This window comes from Pseudochaenichthys georgianus, unplaced genomic scaffold, assembly GCF_902827115.2.
Source record: "Pseudochaenichthys georgianus unplaced genomic scaffold, fPseGeo1.2 scaffold_474_arrow_ctg1, whole genome shotgun sequence".
NCBI lineage: Eukaryota > Metazoa > Chordata > Actinopteri > Perciformes > Channichthyidae > Pseudochaenichthys > Pseudochaenichthys georgianus.
The window spans coordinates 97439-109466 of record NW_027263038.1 but is presented as its reverse complement, the minus strand read 5'-3'; the positions used below and the strand labels follow the sequence as shown (position 1 = coordinate 109466).

Genomic DNA, 12028 nt, shown 5'->3' with positions numbered 1-12028 from the left:
AGTTCATTTGATGTCATATCTTTGTTGATCTTCTGTGTTTTGCCTATAGGCTATTGCTCTGCTGGATCGATTGATATTGTGACCTCTGTGATGACGAGTGTCTTGTGTTTTACTTATACAAGGAAATCCTGTTCTAAACGAGATCAGACCACAGCAAAGCCAAGTTCATTGCAAACATGTTACATGTTTAATGATACCGATACATTTGAAAACACCAAACCATGTCTTGAAAGAGTACTGAAAGGCTTACATAGAAACACCTACACATACAAACACGACTCTCTGATATATATATATATATATGTATGTTTTACTTTACATCTTTGTACAGGCCTTTGTTCTTTGTTTTTTTATAAGAAAAAGGATGATTGACATTAAAAAAGACTGTTACACCTCGGCATCAACCTGTGAAAAGTTGAAAGAGTAGAATTAAAGTTTTGCAGAGCCTGCATCTTTTGGGCTTTGTATCTAATAAATGAAAACGTTTTTATTTCACTGCCCAATTCTAGAATCTTCTGGATAACAGTACATGACATTTTCCTTTCTATTCTTAAAAAAATCACAGCAAATAAATACTGACAATCAATGTGACATAAAAATGAGCATAATCATAGAAAAGAAGGTGCATTTACCATTCAACAACACGCTGCCACTCAGAAGGGACAGTGGACTATGTGATCAACACATCATGGGAAACAAAGGGTATTAACACTGCCTCTGATTGTTTGGGGAATATTTAAAGTGCTTAATTAGAAGAGTCAGATATTTTGCAGATTATACTTGTTTCTTAGCAACAGCCAGAAAAAGAAGATGTGGATGTTACAGATGGGTCCAGGGCGGGGTTAGCCTAGCTTAGCACAAAGACTAGCGCATAGGGAAGCAATACGGAGCTTTTTCTTATCAACTTGAGACTTTGGATTCCTTGTTCAGATCTTGAAAAGCTTTCTGCTTTCTGCCAACACCAATAAAATACTCCACTTCATGTAAAGATCCTTAATTGAAAAGGCTAATTAAGTAGAAATACAGAAGTATCATCAGTCACATCAAGTACTCTGATGCAGAAAGGCTCGTTATAGAAGATTACTTTTTGATCATTAGCAAATGCATGTCAAATCATTTGACTGTTGTGGTTTGTTCATGTGGAGCCAATTTTGGATACGTTTTAAAATACTGTGTATATTAAAAAATATATTACTGCATCACATGTGTTTTAACTTTTTATACTTATGAATACATTTTCAAAATGTACAAGTATATGTATGCAATAAATGAAAATACTCAAGTCAAGTACAAATGTGTACAAATACTACTTCAGTATATTACTTGACTAAATGTACTTTGTAACTGGAACACTGCACTCAGAGGAGCAGCCTGAGTGAGAGGAGAGGGCTGGAGCTCCATGGGGGGAATCTGCAACAATATATCTGCAAGCGTGCCGTTTGAGCAGCAGAGCAAACCTCCTCTAGTCAGGGGTTGTGTGAGGGTGAGTTATGTGAGGGTGTTTGGGGAAAGCATTAGAACATCTGATCAAGAAATGAAAAACTCTCTAGATCAGGGGTGTCAAACTCAAGGCCCGGGGGCCAAATGCGGCCCGCGACTTCATTTTATGTGGCCCCACAAGAGCTTGCAAAAAATATAATATGTTTATTATACGGTTACATGCTACTTTACAGAAGCATGTTGCCCATGAACTACATGTCCCACAATGCATCTCAAATTAGACTTTTTTCTCAGAATTAGATTTTTTTTTTAAAGTTACTTTTTATTTCAAAATGTCATTTCTTTTTAAATCATTGTAACATTCTCACTGAAGAGACTTGCAATTATTTGCCCTAGACTTCTTCTTTCAGACGTAGTTAATTATGAAGTTATTACCCTATCCGATAATAATCCAATGCAGAGGCAATAATGTAATATAATACATTATTTTATATATTAAATATTTATATATGTATTTTTATATAGTCTTAAAGTTACAACCGGCCCTTTGAGTGCAACCATAATGCTGATTTGGCCCGTGATAAAATTGAGTTTGACACCCCTGGGATGAAGGTATGAAAAAGCTCCATGAAGCAGAAGTTTTCAAATCTATTCCCAACACCTCCAAAGCTGTCTTATTTTGATGTTGAATCTTATTCACTAACAAGTCACCGATACATCTCAAGCTAGGGCTTATAGTAAGTCGGATGTTTGTTAATGTTATTTTGTGTTGTGTCTTTGTGTGTGTGGCGCACCACGAATTGTGTCTTTGAGGACAACACAGTTTTCCAAACAAAAACTAAGAAATGCCCGCCGCTGTTATTGTTTAGCTAAATCAATTTCTTCTTTTCACCTACAGTATATATATGTTGACAACATACATTCCAACATGCCACTAAGACAGCTTTACAGTTGATACAATGTATTACGGTTTCCTTTTCGACTGAGCTAGGCTAACTAAACTACCAGGCTCCCCTTTCTTCCAGTCACCTCAGCATCCTTTCATATTGCACTTTGCCGTGTGTAAAAACAGCAGTCTTCCAAACAATTCATATTGAATTTTTAACATTTAGAATCATAGTAAAATAAGGCAATAATAGATGTTTTTTTTCTAACACCTAATACGTTTTGAATGTATCTCAGACAATTGAAAAAGTCATCCTCATCAGTTCTATAGAGTTGTCAGGTGCTCAAAGTGTGTGTATGTTCATCATCCTCCTGGATTAGTTTATGTGTGTAAGCTTTGTAGACAAAAACTAAACGTAATGACTAATTGATAGATAAAGTGTTACCAACATTGTATCAGGCAATCGTTCACAGTCTACTCAGTGACCTCTCTCAGTTTGAAACACAGTAAGAGTAAGAAAAAGGTGGAGATTGCTTCGAGGGTAATCCTTTCCTCCGCCTTGAGAACATAATTCACTGCTATGATCTAGGACAAATATCAACTGTACGTGCCATGGTATCACAGGATACAGCTGGCTTCTTTGTTTGTGCTTACATAAGATGCTACATTTCCCATGTGAACACAAACTCAAGAGCACAAACTGTCTGAGGGTCAGTTCCAGATGCCAGCCCCCCCTCCGGCGGTCTACAGGCCGCACTGCGACTGCTGCCGGTGTCTGCGGACGCTACACATCTGGCTGAAGGACTGTCCGCAGCGCGAGCAGCAGTAGGGTTTCTCCTGCGTGTGCACGGTGCGGTGCCTCTTCAGGTGGCTGGAGGAGATGAAACTCTTCCCGCACAGCGTACAGCGGTAACGCCTCTCCCCGGTGTGGATGAGGAGGTGGACCCGCAGGTTGTTTGGCTGTGCAAAGCCCTTCCCACAGTGGGGGCAGATGTAGGGCCTCTCTCCGGTGTGCACCCGCTGGTGCTGCTCCAGGGCCGCTGTGCTGGGGAAGAGGCGCCCGCACACAGCACACATCACAGGCTCTTTAGCAGCAGCAGCTACACCGCTCCTGTATGGCCGCCTCGGGCTGGTGGAGGGGGCAGAGGGTGCTGTAGGGGGAGGAGGTGGGGGAGGTGGTGCAGTCGCAGCAGTGGCGGCTGCTGCTGCTGCCATGTCGAAAGAGGCAGCAAAAGCAGCCATTTCATGAGTACCACTTGTGAAGAGCATGGTGGGAGGGCCATCCAGACTGTCTGCCCCTCCCTGAGAGGGGAAGGAGGCAGAGGGGTGGCCGGTGTCCGTGTTCCCCAAACCCAGCTGTGCAACTGCATACGCTGCACCAAGATGGCTGACCCTCTCCTGCATCCAGGCCAGGTCCAGGCCCAGGCTGTTGAGGCGCTCGGGGCTGGGCTCCTCCGAGGCTCCAGGGGCCTGGAGCTCCTCCTCTGCAGCCTCATCGGTCTGGACCTCCGGCTTCAGAGCTCCATCGGTTAGGCTTCCTCCTGAGTCACTGCAAGCGGCTTCAGGGACTGTGACCCCCCCACTGCTGACTGTCAAACTGTTGCCCAGAGGAGCGGGGGCTTTACGTTTAGCTCGGGGCCTGTAGGTCAGGTTCATTGTGGCCTCAGTGGGGGGGGGGAGAGGGCTGTGAGGTAGAGCAGGGGACGTTGGTGTCAAGAACAGTTTCACTCGGGTCGGGGTCCTCACTGGGCTCCACGGCTGCAGACGGAAAGACAGGTACAGTGAGAGTGGAGTTAAACAAATCAAAGAGAATCATTCAGCAAACATTACTCTGAGGAGAAATGAACAGAACACTATGAATCAACTCAGATTCAGGGACCAGGGTCTGGGTTAGATCCTCCCAAAGATATCCACCTCAGCAAAGGTGTCATAGGGCATCAGGTATGAGGAAGTTACATTACGAGGGGAGGGGTCTCGCCCTTCTGTCCTGCTGACAGCCAGCCTGACCCAGGGCTCAGTGTTTCACCAGACTGTGGAGAGTGGAACTTGGAGCAGGGTCTGGGGCTTAGGGACATGTCCCCTCCCCAACCCTTTTTAGAAGTACAACTTGTTATAAATGTTATGAAAAATAGCGTGCATAAAGAAATGTAATAAACAAGAACAGGTGTATTTCTGTATTACTTTAGTAAAATATCTGAGTACTTCTTACACCACTGCGACCATCAGTGTGGAGCTGTGTGCTACAGAAGCCTGAATTTACTAGAAATATTTTACAACTGACGACTATTCTCAAATTTAGAGCAGGCTCCTTTTGTAAATGAGGAAACACATAAAACTATGCTGTAGATATTGTGCATGAAGAGGAAATTACACGACATGTTACTTGTTAGACGCTTTTATCCAAAGCGACTAACATACTCAATACTGTGGACCCACAGGAGCACTTTGGGGTGAAGTGTCTCAGGGACACAACGACATGCTGACTGCAGTGGGGTTTGAACCTGTGCTCCCCTGATCCCAACACCAACGCACAATCCACTGCACCACACGCCTCCCAATGACGAAAGGTATTCTGTCCTTCTACAGCGTCTCTGAGAGCATGACGCTACATGCTGGACCTCGGCTTGGTTATGGATCCACTGCCGAGTTGTGTGAACTCACAAAGCCTGAAGTCATTGGAGGAACTCTCCTACTTCTTAAACTCATCGTGTAACCTTCATTGTTGCTGTGAGCCGATTGTTCAGCTGTCAATCAAACATTATGGGCGGTGCTTCAACATGTTCTCATGAGTTGTTCTGTAGATATTGGACTTTCTTCCGGCACCTTCCGTTTAGCCATGGAGGCTGTCACTGCTCAGGAGGATTCTTGTTCACCTGAACTGACATGTTCTCTGCTTGAAAATGTAAACTTTGCTCTAAATATTTGTTGAATATTTGTATTGATGCATTTATATTTTGTTATCTCTCTTTTAATGCATAGGTCTTAAGAGAAAAAGCACCCGAGCTTCTTTTATCAAAGGTATATTATTCTCACTACATTTTTGTTGTTTGTTTAAATGTTATTGTTGTTGCCTAAATCATTTAACAAATTAGATATTCAGATTTTTATTAAATGTATTTTATCATAAATATCAATTTCAAATTATATTAATTACCATTATGATCATAGTCAATAAGTAAATAATTGATTATTTGATGTTAAATAGCAGGTCTGAAAAATGTATTGTGTGGGAAAATAATATCTATTATTGCATTTATTATCTTTGCACTCTAACTGGTGCTGTTGCCTCATCACTATGATGTTTTGTAAAACTGTAGTTATCATGATAATTATCAATAAGTCAATCATTTATTATTCGGTTTTACATAGCTGAGATTCTGGTTTAACAAATTGATTGTGTGGATGAAGTGAATCTGATCATGGAATCATTGAACGGACTTTACTGGATTAAAATTAATAAAGGATTTGCTTGAAAAAAATTAACTGAAATGTATAGGAATTTACCGGAGGCAGGTTTTTTCCTGAAACAACACAAACAGTGTTCATGTTTATTTGTCAGTCAGTCTCCGTCTCTTCAACTTTCACTAAAACCTCTCTGTCACAGAGAAATGAAGAGTTGCCTATCACTTGTTGCTCTTTACACACAACATGTTGTTTGTGCATGAGGATAGATCACAGAGGCTTTAAAACTGTAAAAATAGTCCGAATGAATTTGTTCAAGTTTGGTAGTGAAGACATTTTGATGAATCAGATGAGAAAATATATTAAGTAGCCCCGGTCTTAAGGTTGTTGTATTCATTTTCATGTTGATCTTTGTGAATATTAAAGTTCAGAATAAGGCGGTCATGCTCGGTCAGTGGGTGTTTCTCGAGTACGCTTGCTTGGTAGCACATGTCTTCCGAGTCACTTGCTTCAGAAGCGAGGCAAGAATACTTCCTGGCATTCGGAAAACGAAGAGTGGAACAGGCGAGCAAGTGTGCTTCATATGAGAGGCCCGTCTTACATTTTCCGCCACAGATTTGGGGAAATTGGTGTGCGCAAAGCATTGTGGGGATTTTAAGACCGCGGAGTCTACACATGTGCAGCCTCGAAATTTCTTGCTACGAAGTACGCCGGGCTCGGTAGATTTCCAAGTATGCTGGACATTGGAACAGTCCTTCGGCGGGACTCAATGACGTAGTATGCTTGAAATAGTGGCTCTGGAGCAGCTTTACTCGACATTGAGAAACACCCAGTGTGTACGTCACCACTAGGGACAGGTTGTTGATACAGGAAGTAGTGATATACTGGATTTTCAATGTGTGTGTCTCTGTATTTTGTGTGGGGACAAACCTGGAGTTCATTCATAAAAGTTGTTTATTGATAAGCATAATTTATGCCCAAACACTTAAAAAAACAAAAATGCTGTTAAGGATGTTTTGAAAAATAGCACACTAAAGAAATGTATTCAATGAGAACATGATTCATCTCGAGAACAGTTGGTCTGTTCACACTTGGGAGTATTTCTGGGGACCCAAGTGGTGCAATGTGACACGTTTAGTATTAGTAAACTTTGAATAGAAAATAGACACGCAAACATAGCTCCCGCTTTGCAGCAGCTGTTGACAGGCAGGGCACTGTTTTACATTCCCTCTCTGTGAACATGACAACTAGCCAAGCTGTCGAGTTGGGTTGGAGACTTTGAAGAGAGAAGCCAAGTCTTCCGGCGTTTTTAAGGTACTTCTAAAAAATAACAGGTCTTCATCGAGAGCATGACCCAAACTTTTTTTAATTTAATTATAACATTAAATGCATTACCCTGGTGCACTTTGAAGCAGAAATACGTATGTCTAACTTCATGCTCTTTTCACAATTGAAACAAACGCATTGGTTGGTGGAAGAGTAGGGGTAACCTCCATGTAGACACAAACACCGATTCATAAACCATGGCCAAATTGAACACATTAAGGTATAGAAGCATTGGATATTCACCAGGGGGGTTTTTACTGTGATATTTGATGTGTGAAAATTAGGGATCGACCGATATGGCTTTTTCAAGGCCGATACCGATTATTAGTAATCAAGGAGACCGATAACCGATATTTGGAACCGATATACATTTGCAGTAAAATCAGAAAATCTTGGTGTCAAAATGTAGAATAACACAAACTCCAACACAACTTCTTTGAAATGCATTTAAGCATATATGTTTAATGAACTTTTAAACATCTTACAACTGGTTTCCTCTCTGTGCCCTTGTCTTTAGTGCAGCCATCTGCAATGAGATAGAGAGAGACAAGAAGTGGGGCTGCAGGCTGACATGCTTAACTAACAATAATGCTTAATTTATCAAAACAATGCCTGTCTATCTAGCATAAAATCCCAATAAGCTGCTAGCAACTGCAAAACACTAGTGCTCGCTAATGTTTTGCAAACTATTAAAAGTGAGGCTATCACAGTAGACCTAACGTTAGTCTAGTAGCCTCACTTCTAATATTTTGCTAAACATTTGCTAGATACATGTTGGCTAGCTAATGAGCTTCACATATCAACCTGAAAAACTGCAAGGCTCCACTCGCAACTTCCGCATAGGGGATTGGGATGTTTATTGAACTTCGGTTTAACTACACATGCATGCCGCTCAGCGCTGCTGCTTGCTTCAGTCTGTGTCTGCGTTCTTTCACACCTGCCTGTAACCTGAGAAGGTCCCGCCTCTCTGGCTGGCTCTTCAGTAATAGCCTATCAGATAGCGCTGTGGGCGGGACATTGCTCGTGTACACAGAGTGGTGACTGCAGCCAGAGAAACGGCCGCATCAGAGCCAAAGTCTTATCGGCAATTTGATAAAAAAAAGGCCGATACCGATAATCGGTCAAATGCGGAATATCGGCCCCAAGTGAAAATCTCTTCAGCTTTATTTCAGGCATCTAACCAAAAACACATTCACGTGTATGTTCACTTTGAGAAGAGGGAACTGGAAGTGTTAAAATGCTGCTCCAGTCTGTGTGGGGGAAGTTCATCAGTTGTTGTGGCAACGTCCCTTGTGTGTGTGCGTCAGTGTCGGCCAGCCCTTAGGTGCGCCGCCCCACCTCTTCCCACATACAAAATAAAAATAAATTTATTTTATTTTTATTTTTAATAAACAAGGTAAATATTATATAATTGGTATCAGTAAAATGTATAATCTACAATAAAATCTCGTTTAAAATTGTGTTACGACGATGTCTAAAGTTACTGATAAGTCACATGTTTCCTGCCTGGCCTTGCCCATGTGTCATTACCTTTATATATACAGTCTATGGTCATTACCCTCTCTCGTCTGGGCGGTAAGAAAGGAGCCCTCAACCAGTGCAGCAGCAGCCACTAGCAGCTGACTGTTGCTATCTGTAAACTATGATGCCGAAACATAATTTCAGCCAATCAGCGTCGTCAAATCTGATGATCACCGGGCGCCGATGTCAGCGCCCGGTCCAGTCTGTGAGTAGTTTGGACACTCGTGACTCGTATCCGGTGGGGTGACGCAGTACGGCAGTAGTTGATGAGGATGGCTTCATGTGCAGGTGGAGTCTCCGGACCTCGGTCCCCGCCCAATTCCGTTCAAGAGCTAATCTCCAATCCTTTCGAAAGGAGAAGTTTGGGAGATAAACTGTTTAAAGACCTTGGACCGGACCAACCCGATTTGTATCTATCGCAGCAAACTCGTGAAAAAGACAAAACGTATCAACGAGGCTTCTCACGTAGCTGGTACACCAGAAAGGCATGGCTAGCTGGATGCAAACAGGTAAATGCTGTCTTTTGTTTCCCATGCTTGCTCTTCAAACAGCCGGGGACAGATACGATCTGTTCAGAAACTAGACAAAAGTTAAACAAGTACAAACCACAGACTGTCTGTGTCATGGAGAATACAGTCGCTGCTTTATTTATGTCTGTTTATTTAGGCCGTTGTTGTGAGTGTGGACGGTCGGAGCATATATAACGTTAGCTTAGCCAAGCTCCATTTAGAAAACACGCATTTTAAAAGGGTTTTTCGCAGACTTGTCAAAGCGTTAATTCATGGTTTTTACTAACCGGTATCAGTATGTTGTTACTTCGGCATCATTTTGAAACGTGTATTACAATTAAATCACGGTCAAATATGTTCATCTTGTTGTAGTTGTAGCCCCCTTGCCAGCGATTCTCTCTCTAGTTTAGCATACTCAGCCCGACTCAGCCTGGTTGTTCCTGGCCCTAGAACCACGATTTTATGGGGCCAGAAAAACTGTGAATTAGGACCCGCTAGCCGGAAACGCAACCAAAAACGGGCCCCGCACGGCTCGGCACGCTTAAAGCGAGCTCCGCGCTGCACTGGAAACACGCCATTACATCACCAGAAGTCCTAATTTAAGGGGTCATTTCTGCCAAAAAAAAAATGTTTTACTCACTATATCAACAGCCCCACCAAAAATATTTTCCACCAGCCGCCACTGGTGTGCGTACTGTTCAGGTTAGAGGTAATATTCATATTTTGCGTCATGGGTCCGGGGCCCCCAAAGAAGGTAGATTAAGAAGGTCCACAGCAAGGACAACATGAAACACCCTTTAATTTACTGCAACGACATGTCGGGAAACCCCCTCAAGGCGGCCCCGTGCATAGCGCGCCGTAAAATGCTGCTTCTTAATTAAAGTTTCGTTGCCTTGCTCCGCTCTGGGAGGGGGGAAGAGTGTGTCGGGGCGCCACTGATGGTGATGAAAGCTGGTTCGAGGGGCCCCCAGTGAATCTTTGCTCTAGAATCGCCACTGTTCTGCGTTGTTTAATACAGAGAAACATTGAAACATTCAGAACAATGGAAGGTGATTGAATCATGTGCAGAGCCACACTCACCCTCCGCCCTGATGTTGACCTCCACCTTGAGGTCCAGGTTGCAGTCGTCTCCTTCCACTTCCTCCTGCTTCACCAGGGGCAACACCTTGGTCTCCTCCTGCTGGTACACAGTGAAAAGTAGTTGGAACATCATATAGACATGTTAGCATTTTATGAGGTTAATTTACCATTTTCTTAGGCTTTTCGAGCCTGCTCCTGGGTAAAAAAACCGCAATCCAGGTTTACACAGTGTCAATATAGCAACAACTCTGCACAGAGAGCTGTTCCTGTCAACAGTATTTTGGTTGATTTCAGAAGGTTTTGCTGTGTTTTTTACCCCACTGATGATCCGACTCCCCACCCACTTTAAGCTTTACAATGGCTCCTCAGAAACCCATATACATCCATGTTTTATACGGTCTAACTTGGGACAGCCGTTTGTTTTGCCAAGATGGGATAAATGGCCTTGAATTTCTCACAAGACTAAATAGGAATCGTATGCTTATGAATCCTTACCTTTGAAATGTGATGGAAGGGTTTGTCTTCAGAGGACGCAGGAAGAGGCGGCACCACAGGAGGATGGGCCTCAGCTCCTGAGAACAACAGCAGAACATGGAGCGTGTGTTGTTGGCATGTTTCCTGCCTACTGGAATTGTTGTCTGTGTCATAATTTAGTATACATGTGACATAGTGTATGCTCCTGTAATTACAATCTGTGGTTAGGAAGATGTAGTGATTCAGTAGTATAATAAAGATGTCATACTAACATACAACCAAGCATCAGTTTCAAGCAGGAGTGCACCATAACTGCTCATTGCTGCAAAGCTTTTGACTTCTTATGTTGATGCACAAACATCTGGGCATGCGATTGCTGTATTACAAAAATATGTAAACCTATCCTTGAAGGTGTATCCTGCTTAGTTGCCAGATTTTTAACCTCTGTCATAAACCTTATTAAAATCCAGCTTTAAGCTATGAAATGCACTGTTTTAGTTTGTGTCACTGCCAATTACTGTTTACTCCTATTACCGAGACAAACTGAGGATAGGTAGGCCTACCAGGAGAGCCAACTGGACACTTTGAACAGAGAGGAAGGAGCAGTCTTAAAGAGTTCTCAAATGACACTAACACTATATCCATGACTGTAGTATAACTGTCATGGAGATCAGCCTGCACATGGTGCATTCAGGTGTGGTATGATATGAGTCTGCATGATACTGAGGTCCACTATAGTGAAGGAGTGTGTGAACGCATCAGCTGATGTTTCTGTGTGACAGGTCTCTCATGACTTCACATGCAGAGGCTAGCCTTCTCCATCTATTTACCTTCGGGTGGCCTAAAATGAACGGCGTGCATCTCCTCCCTCTGACTCCGTCTCCTCATCTTCCTCTCAGAGCTCCTCATCTTCACGTCTATCTCCTGCAGTTTCCGCCGCAGCGCGTCGTTCTCCTTCTCGCTCCTCTCGCGCTCCTGGTACATCTGTGACCGCAGCGCCGCGTAGCCATCGTCCACCAGTTTGCAGATCTCCACCACTGCTGAGTTGGCCAGGATCTCTATGATGGAGGCGATCTGCGCCTGGAAGCCGACACAGTCCGCCATCATCGCGAGCTCCGCGCGGACAGTCGCGCGCGGCTGGCGGCTGCTGTGGTGCACGGGCGTCAACAGATGCACGCGCTCGTCGCGCTGGTGTATGATATAGTATTTGTACTGAGTGTTGCTGTCTGCCTGCTGTTATGTTGAATGTTGTGGCTCTGGAGGTGCGAGAGTCGCCCCCTGATGACGTCAGTTTGTTGTTCAGCATCACTTCACAGACAGCTGTGTCATTCTTTTCGGTGGATACAAGGTTTACAAAATCTAGTTTTACATTATCATCAATGATACAGTC

The 12028-nt window shown here is 43.2% G+C and overlaps 1 protein-coding gene across 1 annotated transcript; it reads right to left on the bottom strand.

The window, feature by feature from the left end:
* Positions 1–200: 200 nt before the first annotated feature.
* On the bottom strand, positions 201–4069 carry LOC117442783 (zinc finger protein 574-like). Its single transcript, XM_034078733.2, has one exon. It carries the CDS (start codon positions 3980–3982, stop codon positions 3071–3073), a length of 912 nt encoding a protein of 303 aa, XP_033934624.1. The 5' UTR covers positions 3983–4069; the 3' UTR covers positions 201–3070.
* Between the last annotated feature and the right edge of the window lie 7959 nt (positions 4070–12028).